The sequence below is a fragment of the Octodon degus genome, unplaced genomic scaffold (genome assembly GCF_000260255.1).
Source record: "Octodon degus isolate 3935 unplaced genomic scaffold, OctDeg1.0 scaffold00068, whole genome shotgun sequence".
Lineage (NCBI taxonomy): Eukaryota > Metazoa > Chordata > Mammalia > Rodentia > Octodontidae > Octodon > Octodon degus.
Window position 1 is genome coordinate 3,471,870 of NW_004524644.1, and position 19,482 is coordinate 3,491,351.

The following is a 19,482-nucleotide window of genomic DNA, read 5'->3' on the forward strand; positions in this document are numbered from 1 at the left end:
TTTTTTTTTATGAATTTGGTTGTTATAGGGTCTCACTATGCAGCTCGGGCTCACAGTGATCCACCTGCTTTCAGACTCCTCAGCGCTGGGATTCTAGGCGTGCATCACTACACCAAGACTCTGGCTTGCTCAGCCCGCCCTGGGGGCAGGGCTGGCAGGGTATGTGGTGCTGGGGATCAAACTTGCCTAAGCTTGCCTAAACAGGAGCTTTACTCTGCTGAGCTATCTTACCAGCCCCGAGATTCTGAAAATATTAAAAATTTAAATTTGAGACAGGTGATGGCTCATGTTTGTAGCCCCAGCTATTCAAGAGGCTGAGACAGGAGGAATGCCTAAGCTCTGGCGTTCAAGGCTATCCTGGACAACCTAGTAGTACCCTGTATCTTAACAAATAAATAGAATAAAATGCTAGTCAATCATCATTTACTGAAGACTCTTGTAAAGCTGAGTGGCAAAAACCAAAACAAAGTAGCATAATAAATTAAAGCAAAAAAACTACACACAAGCCAAAAAAACTTGAATGGGAAGAGTGTTCAGATAATAAAATTCTCATTTGTTTATATGTAACCATTCAGAAATTTTTCCCTCATATATACCAATGTTTAAATCCTACTTTAAATTACTAAAAATCCAAATGAATAGTACACTAGACTTCTGCTAAAATAGAAGCTGAACGTATCATAATAACCACAGCATACTAATTTTTGTGAACTACTAGGAAAAATACATGCAAAGTCAGATTTTAAAACAAAGTCCCATCCCCTCTTCCCAGCCTGGCCTAGGCTGGTCTCCAGGCACGATCCTCCCCTCTGACCACCAGAGTAGCTGGGAAGTCACTTGTGAGCCACCATGCCTGGCAGATCTGTCATATTTTTTGTTTTGTTGAGACAGGGACCCACTGTGCAGTTCAAAACTCACTGGGTACCCCAGGCTGGCCTCAAAAGCACAGCAATCGTCAGCCCTCAGCCTACCAAGCGCTGGCATTACAGGCGTGCGTCACCACACCTGGTCAAAGGCATACCCCTAACAGCTGATAATTACCAGTTATCACCAAGAGTAGAGTCATAAAAGTTTCTGCACAGTCTGGAACTTTCATTTCGTCCACATCAGTGATATCCTTATACTGCGATACCCAGGCCACCTCTGATGAAAGCATTGAGTCCATTTTTTGAAGAGCAACTGATACGAACAAAAAAGAATGTCAATTACATAGTTACAGTCATTTCTAATTTTCAACTCATTGTTTTCCAGAAATCAATCTATCTTTCTTCTTTTGAGGTAGGGTCTCACTATGCAGTTCAGGCTGGCCTTGAACTCATGGTGATTCTCCTGCCTCAGCCTCCCAAGTGCTGGGATTATAGACATGTGCCACCATGCCCAGCTAGGAATAATGATTTTTTTTCCCATAAAGACCAACATCTACCAATAATTGCACTATATTTAAAATGCTCTATTTTAGGATAAAATGTTCAAGACAGTTATACTGAGTAAACCAAGCTACATCCAAAAAGATTCTACCAAGAGCAGAAATGCTATGTAGTAAAATCTATACAACAGCTGTACAGACTATCAGCTTAAATATTCTGGTGTAGAAACATGTGGAATATAATTCCAGGGTAAACTGAAGTTTCACAGGAAGAAAACAAAAGAAGATTCTCTCTGAAGGTAACTCTAAACCCTGACCAAGAACAATCTAGATGCCTAGTTCCTACCCAGAAGTGGAGAAGAAAAATACCTAAAACTTACGGACCTAAAGACACCGCTGCCTACCCTGCAGCCGCTGAGCACTTACATTTTCTCTCCACAGTTAACCATCGCTGAAAACAGGTTTCCTCAGACAGTATGTGCATGCAGCTGGCGAAAGTGCTGGGGTAGCCGTGAGCACTGTGGAGCTCCCTTTCAAACAGGAGTACCTCGTCTACCAGGTGACAGAAGAGACTGTCATCATACAGCAAACAAGGAATATCTGAAGCCAACTTCTCAAGAACCAGCATCATAAGGCCCCGAGAAAATTCAAGCTAAAGAAAGGCAAAAGCATGAGATACGTGAGCGATAAAGTACTGGTCAGGTACCTCACAGGTACAGTCCGAAACAGGACGGAGCAAGCCCCTTACCCGCGCGTTGACTGCAGAGCCTGCTTTGTCTAATATTGGCTGAATCTTCTCATCCAGAAACTGAGTGTGGTTTCCAATCCACATAAGGACCTGAGCCAGGTACCATTCAGGCTAGGGAACAATGTACAGTGGTTTAAATTATTTAGTGCAACTAGAAAGTTACAATTAAATGTTTCTATTCAATTATGAGTACACAATACTTTACAAAAGTTAGTTGAAAATTTCTTATATTACAAGAGCCCAATTTCTACCCTAAACTTTAAACTCATGAAAGGCTTGATAATCAGATGCTTCCCAATATACTCACAACATGAGTTTAAAATACCCTTTTGAAGCTGAGGGTATAGCTCAGTAGCAGACAATCTGACTAAAGTGCGTGAGTTTAATCTCTAGTACTGACAGAAAATGGAAAAATGCATGTATATTTTAAAACCTAGCACTTTAGTAATAGCTAAAATGACGAGGACTAACAATATTACAAGAAGCAATGACATTTAAACTGTCTTGAAATAACATTCCAAAATGTTTTAAAAATATTATTTTCTTCTGCTTTTTTTCTTTTTAAAAGGTAAATTAAAAAAAAATTTGGCTGGTCTATAATATAGAAAACATATCAAAATAAAACAAATACCTATGCCTTTCAATAGATACAGAAGAGGAACTGCAGATCTGAAGCTTTTCTTTCTTTCTTGTTGTTGTTGTTTTTTGTTTGTTTGTTTGTTTTTTTGTCTTTTTGAGACAGGATCTCAGTAGGCAGCTCAGGCTAGCCTTGAGCTCACTTTGTAGCCCAGGCTCATCTTGACCTCGCAGTGATCTCCTACCTCAGCCTCCCAGGGGCTAGGATTACAGGTGTGTGCCACCACGGCTGGCCTGAAGCATTTAAGTTGTCCCTGGAGTCAACTGTGCAAGAATTCCAAGTTTTGCTGGGCAAGGGCTCAAAACCACTCATGGAACAGGAAGTCCCCATGTGCACGAGATGTTGGGAACATACGCGGCCTCAAGGGCCGTGCCGTTTGGGCTCGATGTGGGGATGGAGGTCCCTGGGGACCACACTGCAAAGAGCAGCCAAATAATTCAGAATTTTCTTACATCAAGTTATTACTGCTTCTCTGTGGCCTCAGGTTTATTGCTTTATCTCACGTATAACTTAGTCTTAGTGGTCCTGCTCTTCCTTCTACCAACACTTGCATCCATGAAGTGCACACAGAAACCCACTGCCAGTGTGCTCCTCGCCGTGCAAACATGAGGGCCTCTACCCTGACCTCCTTACAATTCTATTAAGCCTTTAAATTCAGTCACATGACACAGTATGATCCCTGGTGTGATCTGACTTTTGTAAGTATTAAAGATATTTATGGAGGCAAGATGTGGTGGTCCACCTCTAATCCCAGTACTCAGGAGGCTGAGGCAGGAAGATCTCTGCAAGTTCAAGGTCAGCCTGGGCTCAAGGCCAGCCTAAACTGCAAAGTGAAACCCTGTCTCAAAAAGATTTTTAAACAAATTACTGAACCCCTTCCATCTACATTGTATTACCTACAGCGAAACTTGATAGTAAACAAGATAGCACTCAAGTTTTGGTAATTTCTAACATTATAATCAGATCTATTTTTCAGGTAGAATCAAAGACAAATCTCAACAATATGTCCAGTATATACTGATATGGTCTTTCAATTAAAATGCTAGTTGTCACTCCTTCAAAACTATTCACATTTATTCCATAATCTCTCTCATATAACTATAAATCACTTCAGCATGAGTGCCTCTATTCAAAAGCTGTGGCTTGCTGGACACAGTGGTCCATGCCTGTCATCCCAGCTAAATGAGAAGCTGAGGCAAGAGGACTGCACGTTCAATGCCAGAAAAAAACTTTCTCAGAATTATAAAGAAGTAAAGGACTGGGGATATAGGTCAGTGATACAGCACTTGCCCAGCGTGTGCACGTCCCTCGGTTCAACTCCTAGTACTGAGAAAACAAAAAGGAAACCCTGTGAAAGTGGCCAGGTGATGTGCCCAGAGGAAACGCTTGCCCACACTACCTCCTCACAAGCCCCCACTTACCATCTGTCAGGGGAGTGGCAACACGGGAATTTTACAGAAATGTGCATCGAGGTTTTTTGTAGTTCTGAGGATCTGACCTAGGACTGTTGCACACTGATTTACACAGTGAAGGCCTAGCTCAGAAAACCAAAAACAAAAGAGCAAAACCAAAGATGAGCTAGCAAAGCACACCTTGCTTATGACATTAGTCTGCCGGTTGCCTCGGAAGTGGTACCGGAACCTCTTCTGCAGCGGGGTCAGCATGACCTGGATGGGCAGGATGATGGGAGGGGATGTGGGGAGACAGTATTTCTCTGGGAGTTGCTTTGGCTCAGTGAGCAATTCATCTCTGACATAGTCAGGTCAAGGAGAAGCAGCCAGAGTGTTATGGGCGGGCATCTCTACCCCAACAGTGCATGCACACATGCAATGAATTTCCCCAACAAATGTGTCAGTACAAAATTATAAATATGTAATGTACACTAAGTACAAATTCAGTAAGTGAAAAAAATGTTATCAGAATTCATTCATCTTAGGGGCTGGAGAGATGGCTCAGTAGAATAAGCGCTTTCCTGGCGAGCGCAAGGGCCTGAGTTCATTTCCCGGCGCCACCCCCCCCAAAAAAAAAGAATTCATCTTAATTTTTCCTAAAATAAATAGTAACAAAATAAACCCATCTGATTAAATAATGCTTTGCTACTAAGTTTTCTTCTCATTTCTGCTCATTTGTTCAACTGTTGCAAAAGACCTAGATATGATGTGAACTTTGGTCAGCTGTATGTCTCAGAGCTCTTCTTTGCTTTTCTCTTATGGGATTCTGAGACAGGCTCTCCCTATGTAGTTTATGCTGGTCCTGCGCTCCCTACATAATCCAACCTGGCCTCAATTTTACGGTGCTCCTCCTGCCTTGGTCTCCCAGGTGCTGGGGTGACAGGCATGCACCCCCACACCCAGCACCTCTTGGAGCTCCCTAGCGGTCCTGCAGCCCCTGCCAGCCACTCCGCGAGAGAGCAGGCCACCGGAGCAAGCCCAACCCAGGACTTCCACCTGGCTTTCTGGCCACTTTGAAAAAGTTTCACTTTCTTTCTTTTTTTTTTTTTTTCTCGGAAACAGGGATTGAACTCAGATCCTTGCACTTGCTAGGGAAGTGCTTATTCCACTGAGCCATCTGCCCGGCCCCAAAGATTTTTTTTTTTTTTTTTTTTTGCGGAACTGGGGATTGAACTCAGGCCCTTGCGCTTGCCAGGGAAGTGCTTATTCCACTGAGCCATCTCCCCGGCCCCAAAAGTTTCACTTTCTGACTACAAATCTACTCTAGAAAAAATAAATTTTAGTAAGTTTTCCACTCCAGCAAAGATACGAGGTCTGTAGTTTCAACAGCTGACAGAACAGCGTCTCCAGGTCGCCGCAGAGCTCAGGGCTGCTGGCAGGCCGGCTGACACCCACAGCCTGAGGCTGCGGAGGCCCGATGAGTGGCCAGTGGAGCTGGGTTAAAATCTCCTCAAAATCGCTGGAACAGAAAAGAAACATGCATCTCACTGCAGGGCCACCAACGACTGCCAAACACCCATCCAAAAGCAACTACCATGAGATATGGCAGAGTGCTCTACCTTGTAAGCTTGTCCTTGAGAATCTTGTGCCAGAACTTAACTGTGGCTCTCATGAAGCCAAGAAGGTGTGTACAGGATGATTCCTGAAGTTTGATATCCAGTTGTGTCATGGCCACCAGGATAGAAGCTGCCTCTGGAACATTGTTGGTCATCAGATATTGCTGGATATTATCACTACAAAACAAAGTGAAGCAACTTCAGGGACAGCCTCTTCAGAATACTATGGTCCTGCCACCTCAGACTCATATTCTACATAAGTTATATTCAAGCTAGGAGTAGTGGTGTGTGCTAGTAATTCCAGCACTTCAGGAGTCTGAGGCAGGAGGACTAGGAGCTGGGTAGCCTGAACAACTCAGATCTGGTCTCAAATTTAAAAAAGGACTAGGACATACCTCAGTCATAGAGTTACATCTAGGGCAGAGTGAAGCATGATTCTGAGGTGCCTGTATTTTACCTGGCCCCAAGCCTGTCTGGGAGCCTCGAGTCTTCTCTCAGCAGCCTTCCACTAGCGGCAGCCCAAGATTGGGACACCATCCTCCACCAACTGATCCCAGCAGAACACATCTGTACTTTGTCACATTCCGTCAGACACCACTCATCGCTTTTACAGAAGTCTCAATAATGTGAGTAGCATCTCTATGGTCAAGTACATTCATCTTCAAGATTTACCTACTTTTCCCAGCAGAACTCAATTTCCCACTTCAAGTGTTGCATTACATTAAAATAAAAACCATCATGTTCAATCAATGTGCAAATGTTTTTTTAATTTTTTTTTATTTATTATTTATTTTATTTATTTATTTTGTGTGTGTGTGTGTGTGTGTGTGTGTGTGGCCAGCTCAGCCCACCAGGGGGCGGGGCTGGCTGGCATGTGGTGCTGGGGGATTGAACCGTGGTCCCTATGCTTTGCAAAGCTTGTTCCAAGTAGGTGCTTTAGACCACTGAGCCATCTCACTAGCCGATTCTTATTTCTTTTTTTTTCTTTTAAACATTTATTTATTTATTTATTTATTTAGTGTGTGTGTGTGTGTGTGTGTGTGTGTGTGTGGCCAGCTCAGCCCACCAGGGGGCGGGGCTGGTTGGCATGTGGTGCTGGGGGATCGAACCGCGGTCCCTGTGCTTTGCAAAGCTTGTTCCAAGTAGGTGCTTTAGACCACTGAGCCATCTCACCAGCCCTCTTATTTCTAATATAATTCCCTGGACATATTTCTCTTTTAAGCAGTTCAGATATCAGAAAAGGTGATTCATAATCATAGTCCTATTTTAGTTCATCTATTAGTTTGGCTATTATGAGATGGAGACCTTTACACAACTTATTTTACTTATAAAGTTATTAATTTTACTCCTTATTTGCATTTTCATTTAGATGAACAACAAAAAATGACGTAAAGTAAGGTTTAAAATTCCTTCACTGCAAACTATTTATTTTATTATATAACTGCAAACAATTTAAACAAAGAATGAAAGGCTCTAAAAAGCTTAAAAATCATTTTCTAGAATCATTAATAACACTATAATCTTAGGCCTATTTATTTAAATGTAAAATGGCACATATATACAAAGATTTTCATACCATATTGATATGCAAAATGCTTGACTATCTTAGGAAACAGGTACATAGCATATCCATAACATTAAATGTATTGACTATGATACATTTTATAGTTTTCTTGGATGGTTTTCCTTCCTCATTCATGGTTGCAGGCAACATTGCACAAGAATATTGCAAACAAGGCAAAATGGGACAGTATCATTTGGAGGCCCCCGGGGACACTTTCATTAAATAATTCATTCTCTGCCTTTCAGGTGTAAATGTTACGATTTATTTGAAAGGCAACTCCAGATACAATCAATCATCGATAATAGGTATTGAAAAAGAACCCCTAACACAAACACTAACAGGTAGTAGAACTGTGTCATTCAATTAAGAATACTATAGCGGTCTTATCAGATAATCCCCACTAGAAAAAAATTCAAATTCTAGAGAAAGCAATCTATTTCATTTAGGGACATTCCCTAAACATTAGACAGGAATACCTATTATCGCACTCAGAGTTTGTTTCACTAACTAGGCATTATAAATAATATTTTTAGTATGTTCTTGGCTCCATTGTAAGACTTAAAAATTTCATTTATGGGGGGCAAAAAATTAATTTACTTAGATTACTTTCTTTCAAATGCAAATTAAACTCCCTGAAAAATTTATATTCATTCACAATAAAGGAAAAGAATCATTATCATAACACTATTTTCATAACAACTGGTAAAATTATATTATTATAATCTTTAATTAACTCAATTATTTAATGGCAAGCACGTACTCTGTAAGACAGAACCTCAAAGGAACATAATAATTATGAGAACAAAGGCCCATTTCACCTTAGTTCCTCAATCTGTGAAATCCACTTAAGGTAGGCGAGGTGCCGTTCGAGCTCTTGGATTTGGCTGATCATGGCCCCGAGATCGTCCATCCAGGGCTGCGCTGCCAGCAAGTGGCTACTAATGGAACTGAAGAGGTGGGTTTCTTGCTCCAGAAACTGATTAAGGAGTCGCTTTGATTCTTCTGCATTTTTTAAGGCACCTTGAATTCTTTTAGGAATTTCTGATGAAATTGTAAGTACCTAACCATCACAAAAAAAAAAAAAAAAAAAGCAGCAATCAGATACAATTTTCATATATTCTGTGGTTGTTTTTAAAGCGCACCATTCTAGGGACCAAGAGAGGAGGGAGGAGAGGAAGAGGAGATGAAAACGGACTGACTGTTGGGGTTGGGCTTTTGGCTCAGTGGTAGAATCTAGCTTGCCTAGCAAGCTGGAAGCCCTGGGTTCCATCCTTTGCACTAAAAACAAAAAATAAACCTCAACTGAAAAACAATTACAAAAAAAAAAAAAAAAAAAAGCAAAAGAATTAGGACGCGTTATGTGCACGTGCCAATTCCCCACGTGAATGCAATCATTATGTAAAGCCAGCATGAACTAATGCAAATAAAAGGCATCTCCTTCTACATACATGCTCATTCTAACAGAAATCAAAGCTTTAACAGCCGAGGATGTTGGTACACTCCTCCAGCCCCCTCAAGTAGCCTGGGTTGCACAGTGAATTCAAGGACACCCTGAACTGTGTCTCAGAAACAAACAAACAGACAAATACATATCAAAAAAACCTTCAATCCCCAGTACCAAAAAAATGTTGAAAAAATAACTTCTAAAGAAAGTTTTACGGGCTGGGGAGATAGCTCAGTAGAGTAAGTGCTTGCCTGGCAAGTGCAAGGTCCTAAATTCAATCCCCATTACTGCCAAAAGAAAAAAACCAGAAAGTCTTACATGTGGATCACTACAAGTCCAATCTAGTAGTGAGACCCTGAACACCCTGTACATCCTTCCCTAAAAAAATACAAAAAAAAAAAAAGTTTTAATTTCTTTGTCCTGTGCCAATCAAACGTTGCTCTCTGTGAAGCCCATGTGTACACATGTGAAAGAGGGCCGACCACACGGCCCCGACAGCTAGGATCTGCCTTTCTAGGCTTGGTTGTTTCAGAGGGTCCAACCAGCGACCACCTGCATTACCTACAAAATATCTTCCTTTAAAAGTGAGGGAAGGGCCGGCATCTAGCTTACTGACACAGTGCCTGACTGGCGAGCAAAAGGTTCTGACTTGGATTCCCAGTAGACTGCTCCTTCACTTACTGTGGGGCTCACGTTCTAGACACCCCTGCAATAAGTGAAAATCAGCAAGGTAGCCACATTATGTTTAATATTTATATATATTTTAAGGCTTTATAAACTCTTCTCAGTCTTATAAACTTTTCCCACACTTTTAAAAACACTACTAAAGTTCTTAACCATTTTTTAAACTCATAAACCTACGTAATTTTAACAACATACGTATTCTGTATAGTACTGCAAAATCCCATGATATAGCAAAAAATCCGTAATAATTGAGATTAATATTTTTTGAAAACCTGAGAAACTGTGAGGCCACGAAAGTCGAACCGCAAAATAGCCAGGGACTGACTGTACTCCCCCTGCCCTCCTTGAAAAAAGTGAATGAAGTAGTGTTCAGCATGGCTGCACACACCTATAATCCCAGCATTCTGGGAGGCTGAGACAGGAGGAGCACAAGTTGCCCAGCACGGTCAACTCAGCACCTTAGCAAGATCCTGTCTCAAAATAAATAAATTAGGGAGTGGGTAGGGAGCTCCATGTAAAGGCTCTAAATAGAGTCCCCAGTATCTAAGTAAACAAAGCAAGCAAGCACACTGTAGGTTCCTCAAATCTATTATTACAGAATATGAAATGATTAGACTGTCACAACCCAAATCTTTAAAATTCTACACCTATGTGTAGAATTCCTATAAATAGGAATTATTTATATTCCATCACTTATAAGAAGTATACTATTGATACGTCTGTGAGTTTTCTTACCTGCTCTTCTAACTTGACTTTACTTTCTGTCATTTGTTCTATGAGTTTATCGAGTTTCTTTAAAGATTTTAGGTCATTTCCAACTTCCTTTTCTAAGAATGCAGACACATAAGAAGGAAGATCACCATCTGTACCTTCGCTGACTTGCTGACTTCCGATAGGAACTGTGACACGTACGTCACCTAAAATTAAAAACAGCAGCTACTCAACACTATTAAATGCTTGGAGTTCAAAGAAATATAAAAGACACACAAGGCAGTCTGTCTACCTTTAAAAGTGTTATGATTTTAAAACTGCCTACAAACATATCTTTCTATTGATATGTAATTCCCAAATGAAAAGCTGTACATCAGTCTGTCAGCCAAGTACCACAAATGCTCAAGATCTGAGAAAATTCCAGAGTGAAGAAAAACCCTGCAAGTCTGAACTGTGACTAGATCACTCAATGAACAATAACGTGACATGTATAATATCTTTTCAAATTTTGTAAGGAACCAGTAGTACAATCTGCAACACCAAAGGAGCTGTCCAGCTGTAAAATGTTAAAAACAAAAATTGCAAGTTTTGAAGTATATGGAGAAGATGTAGAAAGATGGCTAAGGAGTGAGGGAGCATAGGAGCTAGGATACATTCAGTGGTAGAACATTTGTCTGGTATGTACAAGGCCCTGGGCTTGATCTCTGGCACTAAATATTAGTTTTATTATATTTGTTTTGTTTTATTTTATTTTATTTTTGTACTAAGAATCAAATTCAGTGGGCGGGGGAGATGGCTCAGTGGAGTAAGCATTTCCCTGGCAAGCACAGGGGCCTGAGTTCAATCCCTGGTTCTCAAAAGAACCACCCCCCCAAAAAAAAAATCAATCAAATTTAGGACATTTCATTTGCCAGGAAGATACAGTTCAGTACAGCTAAGCTGCATCTCTGGCCCAAGAAATGAGTTTTTTATAAGTTTCAAATATCACATAGAAACTTATGTGATATCAAGGACAAAAAAAAAAAAAAAAAAAAAAGGCCATGAACACATGAAACAAAATACAAATTACTAAGAAAAAATCCAAATGGCTGATGTGACCACTAAATTGAACAAAGTGAGTCTTTCCACTGCAAACCAGCCATTTCACCCATTTCATCCTGGACTTTTCCTAGTTTTTATTTATTTATTTGGGTTTTTTTTTTTTTTTTTGCAGAACTGGGGATTGAACTCAGGCCCTTTTATTCTACTGAGCTACCTCCCCAGCCCCCTCATCCTGCATTTAATCAATGTGGCAAAAGCAGGTGACTTGGGACCCTGAAGCCATTTTTTGAAATTAGAAGCAGAGGCAGCATTTGCTAAAAAATGGCTAGTGAAAGCAGGAACCTTATGGTTTTGCTCTCATTCCAGTTAGTACAGGAATTTCGCGGAGCCCTCTCTTCATACTGCAAAAATCAACCATTTCTAACACTTGACAAATGAGTTTTTCATTCATCATCTTTCTCCCCACTCTGTGGGAAGTTCACAAAGACATATTTAAGTTACAGACATCTTGTGGAGTAAAAGTCAAATATAGAGGAAAAAATTCAACTTTTGCTTAAAATACTTATTTTTTATCTTTTGCTATTTTAGGGAAGGGTCTACAGTGTGTTCAGGGTCTCACTACTAGATCAGACTCATAGTGATCCGCCTGTTTACAGCCTCCCAAGAGCTGGGATTACAGGCGCAAGCCACCACGCCCAGTCTCAATTGCATCTCAGCATGCCTGGAGGCAGGGCCAGCACAGCAGGGCCCGGGGATCAAATCCTTGGCCCCTGAGCCTGCTTGCAGGCACTTTAATCTGCTGAGCTAATTGGCTGGCCCTAACAAAGTTTTAGTAAATACAAAATCCACTTCAAAGGCAATTCTTTTTCTTTTTTCTTTTTCTTTTTGAGACAGGGTTTCACTATGCAATTCAGGCTGGCCTTGAGCTCACTTTGTAGCCTAGGACAGACTCGAACTCACAGCAATCTTCCTGCTCAGTCTCCCGAGTTCTAGGGTTACTATTTTCTACTTGCTAAATTCGTGGTCCACTGGCATTCCTCTTTTGCAGGAATCTTTAGCTACCTTTGCCACTCACCTGTGCTTAACTTCAGAGAAACCTGCAGGGTCACCGAAGCTTCTTCCCATATGGAGAGGTTACAAAACCCACTGCTGGCCACCGTACCTTTCTGTACTGCATGCCAACACACTGAGGTCTCTTTCCATGCATAAACTAGCCACTCTGGTATGTGTGTGCGTGCATGCGTGTGCTGGAGATCGAACCTGTGGTCTCACACAGGCAAAAGCTCTGCCACTGAGCTACATCCCCAACATTTATTTTGAGACAGGGTCTTCCTAAGTCACTGAGTTGCCTGACACGGAACCTGCAGTCCCCCTGCTTCAGCCTCCCAGAATGCTGGGATTACAGGCAGGGCAGTGCATCTTTTGTCACTCATGTTTTTTTCTGGCTCTGTGCAAGTTTAGGAAAAGTTTGGGTCAAATTTCGCACTGTTATTAAACATGTTCAATTCTACTTCTTTCATATCTTGAATTATCCCACACAGACTAACACCCCAAGATTTGAGCAATTCCTAGGTATTAAGAAAATAAAAGGGGGCCTGCCCCTTAGCTCAGTTCTTTAAGTGGCTGCTTCAACAAAGCAGTCAGGCTCAGGTTGCTGTGGTTCAAACCCCACAACTCAAGCCAGCCAAACCTGCCCTGAAGGCATTCGGAGCAAAAAAAAAAAAAAATCCTTCTTCCTTTGGAGCCAGGGTAATGGCTCAGTGGAATAAGCACTTCCCTGGCAAGCGCAAGGGCCTGTGTTCAATCCCCAGTTCCATTAACAAAAAAAGTGTACGTGGGGGTAGAGCTGGGGGAACAATGCAGACTCCCGGGGGAGCAACAGACTAGAATTCAGCCTGGCCTTTCCTGGTGCTGTCCCTTGCAGAATGTGGCCCTCTACCAAAAATGTACTTTTAAGAAAACAGCAGTGAAAGAAAGACAAGAGGATGTAATAAGCCCTGTTAAAAAAGCAAGTGTCACTTTAGGTAAAATTAAAATATTTGTCTAACTGAAGAGATGCCTGAATGCAAAACATAAATATATAGTTCAAACACCTATGGAAAGATTAGCAGTGTACCAATGTGCTTGGTGCTGGCTCTGTTCCTTCCTCTCCTTTGTCTTTGCCTTGAAAATAAAATTTTCTCTTGTCTTTTTCAACTCACAAGACTGAGCCAGGAGCGGGGTATGGTGGCAACTGTAGTCCCAGCACTAGGGAAGCTGAGGCAGGATCACCATGAGTTTGACGCCAGGTTGGCCTATATGTCAAGATCCCATAGAAAGAAAAGAAAAGAAAGAGACAGAAAGAGAGACAGAGAGCGAGCGAGCCAGCCATGGTGGTACGTGTCTATAACTGCAGCATTCTAGGAGGCTGAGGTATGAGGGTCTAATGTTCAAGTCAGTCCTGAGCAACTTAGTGTCTTTGGGAGACCCTGTTTTAAACTAAAAATTTTACAAAGGGTTAGAGATGTAGTTCAGTATGAAGGTCTTGGGTTCAATTCCCAGTACAAAAGAAAAAAAAAATTGTTCATAGGCTATGAGAACCAGGAGCCCACTGGTGAGTAGAAGCAAAATAATCCTAATGCTATGCTTCAAACTTCCAAACCAAGAAGTCTTGAAATTTCCTAACTATAACTTCCAAACTATAACTTAGCCTACACTTAAAAGTCATATTTTCTGGACCTCAGGCCAATACTTTTAATTTTCTTCTTCAAATATGAATGAAATTGGCTTTCTGCATCTAAGCTTTATTAGTATAAAATATACAGTACTATTAGTCATTGTGCATATCACCCATCTATTATTATGCACTATACTCACAATACCTTTTTCATTTTCATAAACAGAACAGGTAAGTTGTGTGTTATCTGCAGAAAAATGGAGGCAGGAAATGCCTCATGGATGAATGCAAAAGTTGGGGTATTTTAGCTGATTCTACCTTCAGTTTTTTTTTTTTTTTTTTTTTGCAGTGTCGGGAATTGAACTCAGGCCCAAGCGCTTGCCAGGGAAGCGCTTATTCTGAGGCGCTATCTCCCCGGCCCTTACCATCAGTTTTAAAAATACACTTTATAGCCATGCATAGTGGGACACACCTATAGTCCTAGCACTTGGGAGGCTGAGGTAGGAGGGTTGCTGTGAATTCAAGGCCAGTCTGAACCTCACAGTGAGACCTTGTCTCAAAGAAACAAAATAATAATAAAAATACAACCTAGACCCCATAAGGTGGTGCATGCCTGTAATCCTAGCACTTGGGAGGCAGAGGCAGAACTGCTGTGAGTTCAACCTGGATTACATAGTGAACTCAAAGCCAGCCTGAACTACACAGAGAGACTCAAAATCCCAAACAGACAACAAAAAACACCCTAGACATCTAATTGTATAAATGTGGTACAGTATGCTCTTAAGTGATGCTTCACAATACTACGTTGATGACTTGGGAGTTTTTGTATTTTTCCTTTTCTACTGTTTAAGAATACCTCTAATTACAAAGCAGTTACCTGAGGTACCAGAGGAAGACGACAGAGTTCTTGATAGGACAGGCTCATGTATCATTTTACCTAAATGAGACAGTAGTGGGTGTCAGGCCTCCCAGGCATCTAAGTGGGATGAAGGTGGGAAGGTAGGGTTTAATTGAAAACTGGAAGTGTTCGCGAACCCTTGAAGGCAAGGGAGCTCAGCTCTAGTGGCTACAACCATCAAATGCTGTGGACCTGCTTGGAGCCAATGTTAAGGCCAGACAGTAATGTACTGAGCCCTTGTCTCACCACTAGGACTCATACAGACTATTGGCCATGGCCAAGAGAACCCCAGCCCATGCCCACAGAAAGAGCAATATGTGTTTTCCCCCTACCTCTCAAAAATTTCACTTCAGAAGCCCCTGGAATCCTTGATGTCCAATAACCTGCCATACTTACCCCATTAATTTAAAAAGATAAATGTGCACGTTCCTGATATATGCTTCTGATCTAGTGAGAAACAAAAACACTGATTTCTCTCCTTTTCCTGTCCAGAAGGTAAAAGTACAACAATTACTGCACTTGGTTCCTTTGAACCCAGTTAAGGTGTGGTCATCCGGCCTAGACATCAGTCGCTCCATATTCTCATGCTTCATAAGCTGCGCTTCTCTGGAAAGGCAGGCAGGTCCCAGATCTGTCTAGTTTGATGGCCAGATCCCTGCCCTCAGGAGGGCTGGCAAGTGCTCTTCTCCAGAGCATCTCGTATCTTACAATCTTAGACAAAAATGTATCTACTACGACAATCATAATTTATTACTATGTGAGCATATTGTACAGGAAAAAAGTTATTTCACCAAACGATGACACGCTGAGAACCCTTCTCTGTTGTGGACCCTAGAGGGGCTTGGGAGGGATGGCTGGGCCAAAAGAGCCGAGGTGTTTGGAGCCTGCTTACTTTTCTCCTCCGTGTTCTTCCTTTCGTCACCACTCTCAGAGCAGCACTGGAAGGAAAAGAGTATGACAAGCACTTTTACGATCAAAGTCCCAGATGGGACTCATGCCAGGCTCCCCAGGGCAACCACTGGTTCCATATTCCAGGGCTGTCCATGCAGGCTCCAATCGGGGCCGGGTCCCCAGCACCCGGCTGCCGAGGCCACCTTCCTAGGGACCTCCCCGGGGCACTTCCCCGCACTATGTCCCCCGGGGGTGGTCCTGCCAGCGTTTCCATCTCGGGCCGCGGTAACCACTCTCCCAATCTCAGAGTCACCTCGCCAGGACCACCTTCCGCGGGAGGTGTGCGCCACCTCAATGGGCCACCGCTGTCCCCTCCCCAGGTCGCCAGGGCCGCCTCACCGGGGCTGCCGGAGCCTCGCCGATCCCGCCGGCCATGAGCATCATGGCTCCGCGGGAGTCCCTGGCGCCACGCTAGCGGGGCTTACGGGGTCCGGCTCCGCCCGGTGACACTCAGCAGCGCCGCTCGCAGACCTTACAGCTGGGCGCCACCTCGACTTCCTCCGGCTGTCTCTGGTTCCTCCCTCTCCTGCCAGAGCGGCCTTGCGCGCGTAGCCGCAGAGCTGTGCCGCCGCGCCCCCTGCCGGCTGGAGGCTGGGACCGCAGCTCAGCGCGCGGGCGCCGGGCCTGAGGCGCGGGAAGAAGGGGGCGGCCCTTCAGCCACAGTGAGATCCCCCTCCGCTTCACCAAGGCTCTGAAGGACGGAGGCATATTCTTCATTCTATGAAGATCTCTCAAATTTACAGTTTAGACAATATCCAGATGTTCTGGGAGGGAGGGAGTTGTGGACTAAGAGCTGCAACTCAGGGTTATTCGATTCGGCTTAGTTGGAGATCTTAAATGTCAACATCGTTCAATCTTGCTTTTAAGGAAGGTTAGATTGCACAGGTATGACCCTCTGGTTTCCTGCCTGCAGGCTGATTAGTTGTAAGATGTTTTTCAGATTAGTTGTAAGTGTCCTTGGAGCTGAAGTGTCCTGGGAGCATGCAACACCTACCATGCTTTTGCCCAGGGGTGACCCTTAACCCCTGCTGTTTGCCAGAGAGGACTAATAGGCTTATCTAGCTGCAAGAGGTAGGCAGAGGACTGGGGATTTGGCAGCCACTCACACACTAACAGGAAAGGCAGTGTGGGGCTGGGGAGTTCTTAGAAGCCACAGAGACAAAAACTCAAACATATGTATGGTGGGCTGGGGAGAGAGCCCAGTGGCATAAGTGCTTGTCTTGGAAAGCACAAGGTTCTAAGTTCGATCCCTGGCCCACCAAAACAAAAACAAAAAAGGTACGTATGGGATATCCTGAGTTATGGGTTACCACTGCCAATATAAAAATAAGAGAAAGTAATTCCAGCACTCAGGAGGCTGACGCAGGATCGCTGTGAGTTTGAGGTCAGCCTGACCTCCAACAGTGAGACCAGGTCAGCCTGAACATAGTGAGACGGTGGCTCTAAATACATACATACATACATACATACATACATACCACCCAAGCGTAACAGAAACATAAGCTTTTGACTTTGTTTTTTCATTCAGAGTTGAAGTTTGGCAAAATTACTGGATTTGAAATACTAGAGGCTTCGATTTAGTAAAATGCTCTTTGGAGAACATGGGAAAGGATATGAATTTTATTTTTCTTTAAACAGAAGCAAAATTGGCTATAATCAGGTTTCTGGAGACAGGTCCTGTTGAGGAGCAGACAGCAGGCTGCGTAAGAAGTGGGGAGATGCACTCTTGGATCCACTTTCTCAAGAGCCCCAGCCCTATACGATTTTTTTTCACTGTGGACTGAGCAATGGGGGTACAAGAAAGGGCCACAAGTGTGTAGAGGAAACTTAGATTCGAATACAAATAATAAAGCAATTGCAGTTTTTGAAGTCCTTAAGGCCTTAAAGAGCTCTTTGATGCATAATAAAACCACTTTTGTCCAGTCTCTGACTTTCAAGTGGACCACGGGTCACCTGTGGGGTCAAGGTGACTTGGTCTCCAGAAGACAGCCGAGTGTGGGCGGGGCCTCCGCGCAGCCGGGGCGGGGCCTCCGTGCGGCCGGGGCGGGGCCGGCGAGTGCAGCGCGTCTGTGCGCCGCACGTGTGCGAGCGTGGTGGCAGCGAGTCCTCTGGGGTGCAGAGCGAGATCCGGCCGCGCCGCGTATGCTCCCGGGCGCTCTCCGCCGCCTGCTCCGCGTGACTTTGGCCTGGGTAGCCCCCTTGTGCTCCGAGCGCGGCTCGGGCCTCCTGGCCACCCCCCCTCGCTCCAGAGCTCCGGGTAAGTGCGCGGCCTTCTCGGCCCTGCCCGCCCCGCCCAGGCCCTCCCGGGAGGCTGCGCGCGATCCCTCAGCCGCGGCTCTCCTCTTTGGCTCCCCGCCCCCGGCCAGCCGTCAGCCTGCGGGGCCCCTTCTCCTCACTCTTTTGCTTTCCCCAAGAGACGAGCTCTCAACTCTTCTCCCTCCCTGGAAGGACCCCGAAGCCTCCTTGCCCGCGGGTTCCGCCCACGTGCTGGCCCGGGAGGGCTGGGGGAGGCGCGGCAGGAGCAGCGACGGGGGAGGGCGGGGTGTGGCAGGGCCAGGGGTGTTTCCCCAGACCCCAGTTTCAGGTCCTTACCCCTTGCCCGCACCGAGGGCTGTAAAGGCTTTTTCACTGACCAGCTGGGAGCAGTGTGCTCCGCAGAAGGGGGTCTGGGAGGGAGTTTAGGTTTTCACAGTTTTGGTCCCATTGTCAGGCCATTTGTTTCATTCGGAAAATATAAGATTGCTTCTGTTTTAGTTTTTCAAATCTGCAGTCATCCGTGACATAGTATATGTCCCGTTTGGGAACGGATGCCTTCCTTGACTGTTGAGGGATCTGTCCAAAATCAGATTATACGCCAGTATTGAAAAGAGAGGGATAGACCGATAGATCACCCTTTAGGAAAATAGCCAGCAGCCTGAATTGATTGATTTAACAAGTCCTTTCGAATGTACCTTGATAGAGGCTGGGGCCATACAGGTAGTAGTGAAACTCAGCTTCTGACCCCAAGAAGGGGAGAAGTGGCCTTACCAGAGCTAAAGTTTGTTCCTGCTGCAGCTCCTTTACGCACCTCGTGTGGCCCCCAGCATCTCACTTCACACCCATCTTTTCCTGTCTGTTTCTTCAAATCCTTTCTCGGAAGTTACCTCCTCAAAGAGGCGTTACCAGAGACCGGTCCCTCTTCGGTCCCTCGTCGTTTCAGCCTTCCAGCCCTGCTTCATGTCTTCGTGGCTTGCATGTTCTGAGATTTTTTTCAGTTACCTAATATATCCACAAATGTAAGGGCCTCCAGGTGGGGCATTTTCTCTGTTGCTCGGAATACCAGCAGCAGTGCTGCACACACAGGACGCACTCAGTACCTACCAGCAGAATAAGTGATTCTGGTAGACTCAGGAGTGCTGCCTGGAAGGGCGTCGCATGTGCTGTGCCCTGAGGAAGGTGTGCCTGATAGTGAGAGCCAGGGATCTCCAGTTCGCAGGGCATGGGGGCCTCGTTTAGAAGTTGGAAGTTATGGAGGGTTATGAAATAGGATTAAGACTCTAGACGCAGCTCTTTCACATGTTCACTTGGGATATAATGTTAAGTGGTTGTTGTTGGTGTGGTTTTAAGATGGTGAGGCCCAGTGTGCTGGTGGCATGCACCTGTCATCCCAGCACTGGGAGGCTGACGCAGCAGAATCCTTGCAAGTTCGAGGACAGTCTGGCTACATAGTTCAAGGCCAGCCTGGACTACAGAGTAAGACCCTGCCTAAAAGAAAAAAACTGGGATATATAGCTCA

At 44.2% G+C, this 19,482-nt stretch overlaps 2 protein-coding genes across 2 annotated transcripts in view; one reads left to right on the forward strand and one right to left on the reverse strand.

Annotated features, from left to right (window-relative positions):
* The window catches only part of Rint1 (RAD50 interactor 1), a 24,669-nt gene extending 8,455 nt beyond the window's left edge, over window positions 1-16,214 (reverse strand). Inside the window, exons 1-10 of the mRNA XM_004634993.3 lie at window positions 16,047-16,214; window positions 15,649-15,694; window positions 10,186-10,367; window positions 8,141-8,382; window positions 5,762-5,935; window positions 5,512-5,661; window positions 4,344-4,500; window positions 2,115-2,225; window positions 1,793-2,018; window positions 1,042-1,179 (exon numbers count right to left, since the gene is read on the reverse strand). Of these exons, the coding sequence (XP_004635050.1) occupies window positions 1,042-1,179; window positions 1,793-2,018; window positions 2,115-2,225; window positions 4,344-4,500; window positions 5,512-5,661; window positions 5,762-5,935; window positions 8,141-8,382; window positions 10,186-10,367; window positions 15,649-15,694; window positions 16,047-16,091 (1,471 nt within the window). The 5' untranslated portion in view covers window positions 16,092-16,214. The remainder of the gene's footprint in view (window positions 1-1,041; window positions 1,180-1,792; window positions 2,019-2,114; window positions 2,226-4,343; window positions 4,501-5,511; window positions 5,662-5,761; window positions 5,936-8,140; window positions 8,383-10,185; window positions 10,368-15,648; window positions 15,695-16,046) is intronic.
* Window positions 16,215-17,777: 1,563 nt separating this feature from the next.
* The window catches only part of Pus7 (pseudouridylate synthase 7 (putative)), a 63,653-nt gene continuing 61,948 nt past the window's right edge, over window positions 17,778-19,482 (forward strand). The window contains exon 1 of the mRNA XM_004634995.2: window positions 17,778-17,964. Coding sequence (XP_004635052.2) covers window positions 17,850-17,964 — 115 coding nt within the window. The 5' untranslated portion in view covers window positions 17,778-17,849. The remainder of the gene's footprint in view (window positions 17,965-19,482) is intronic.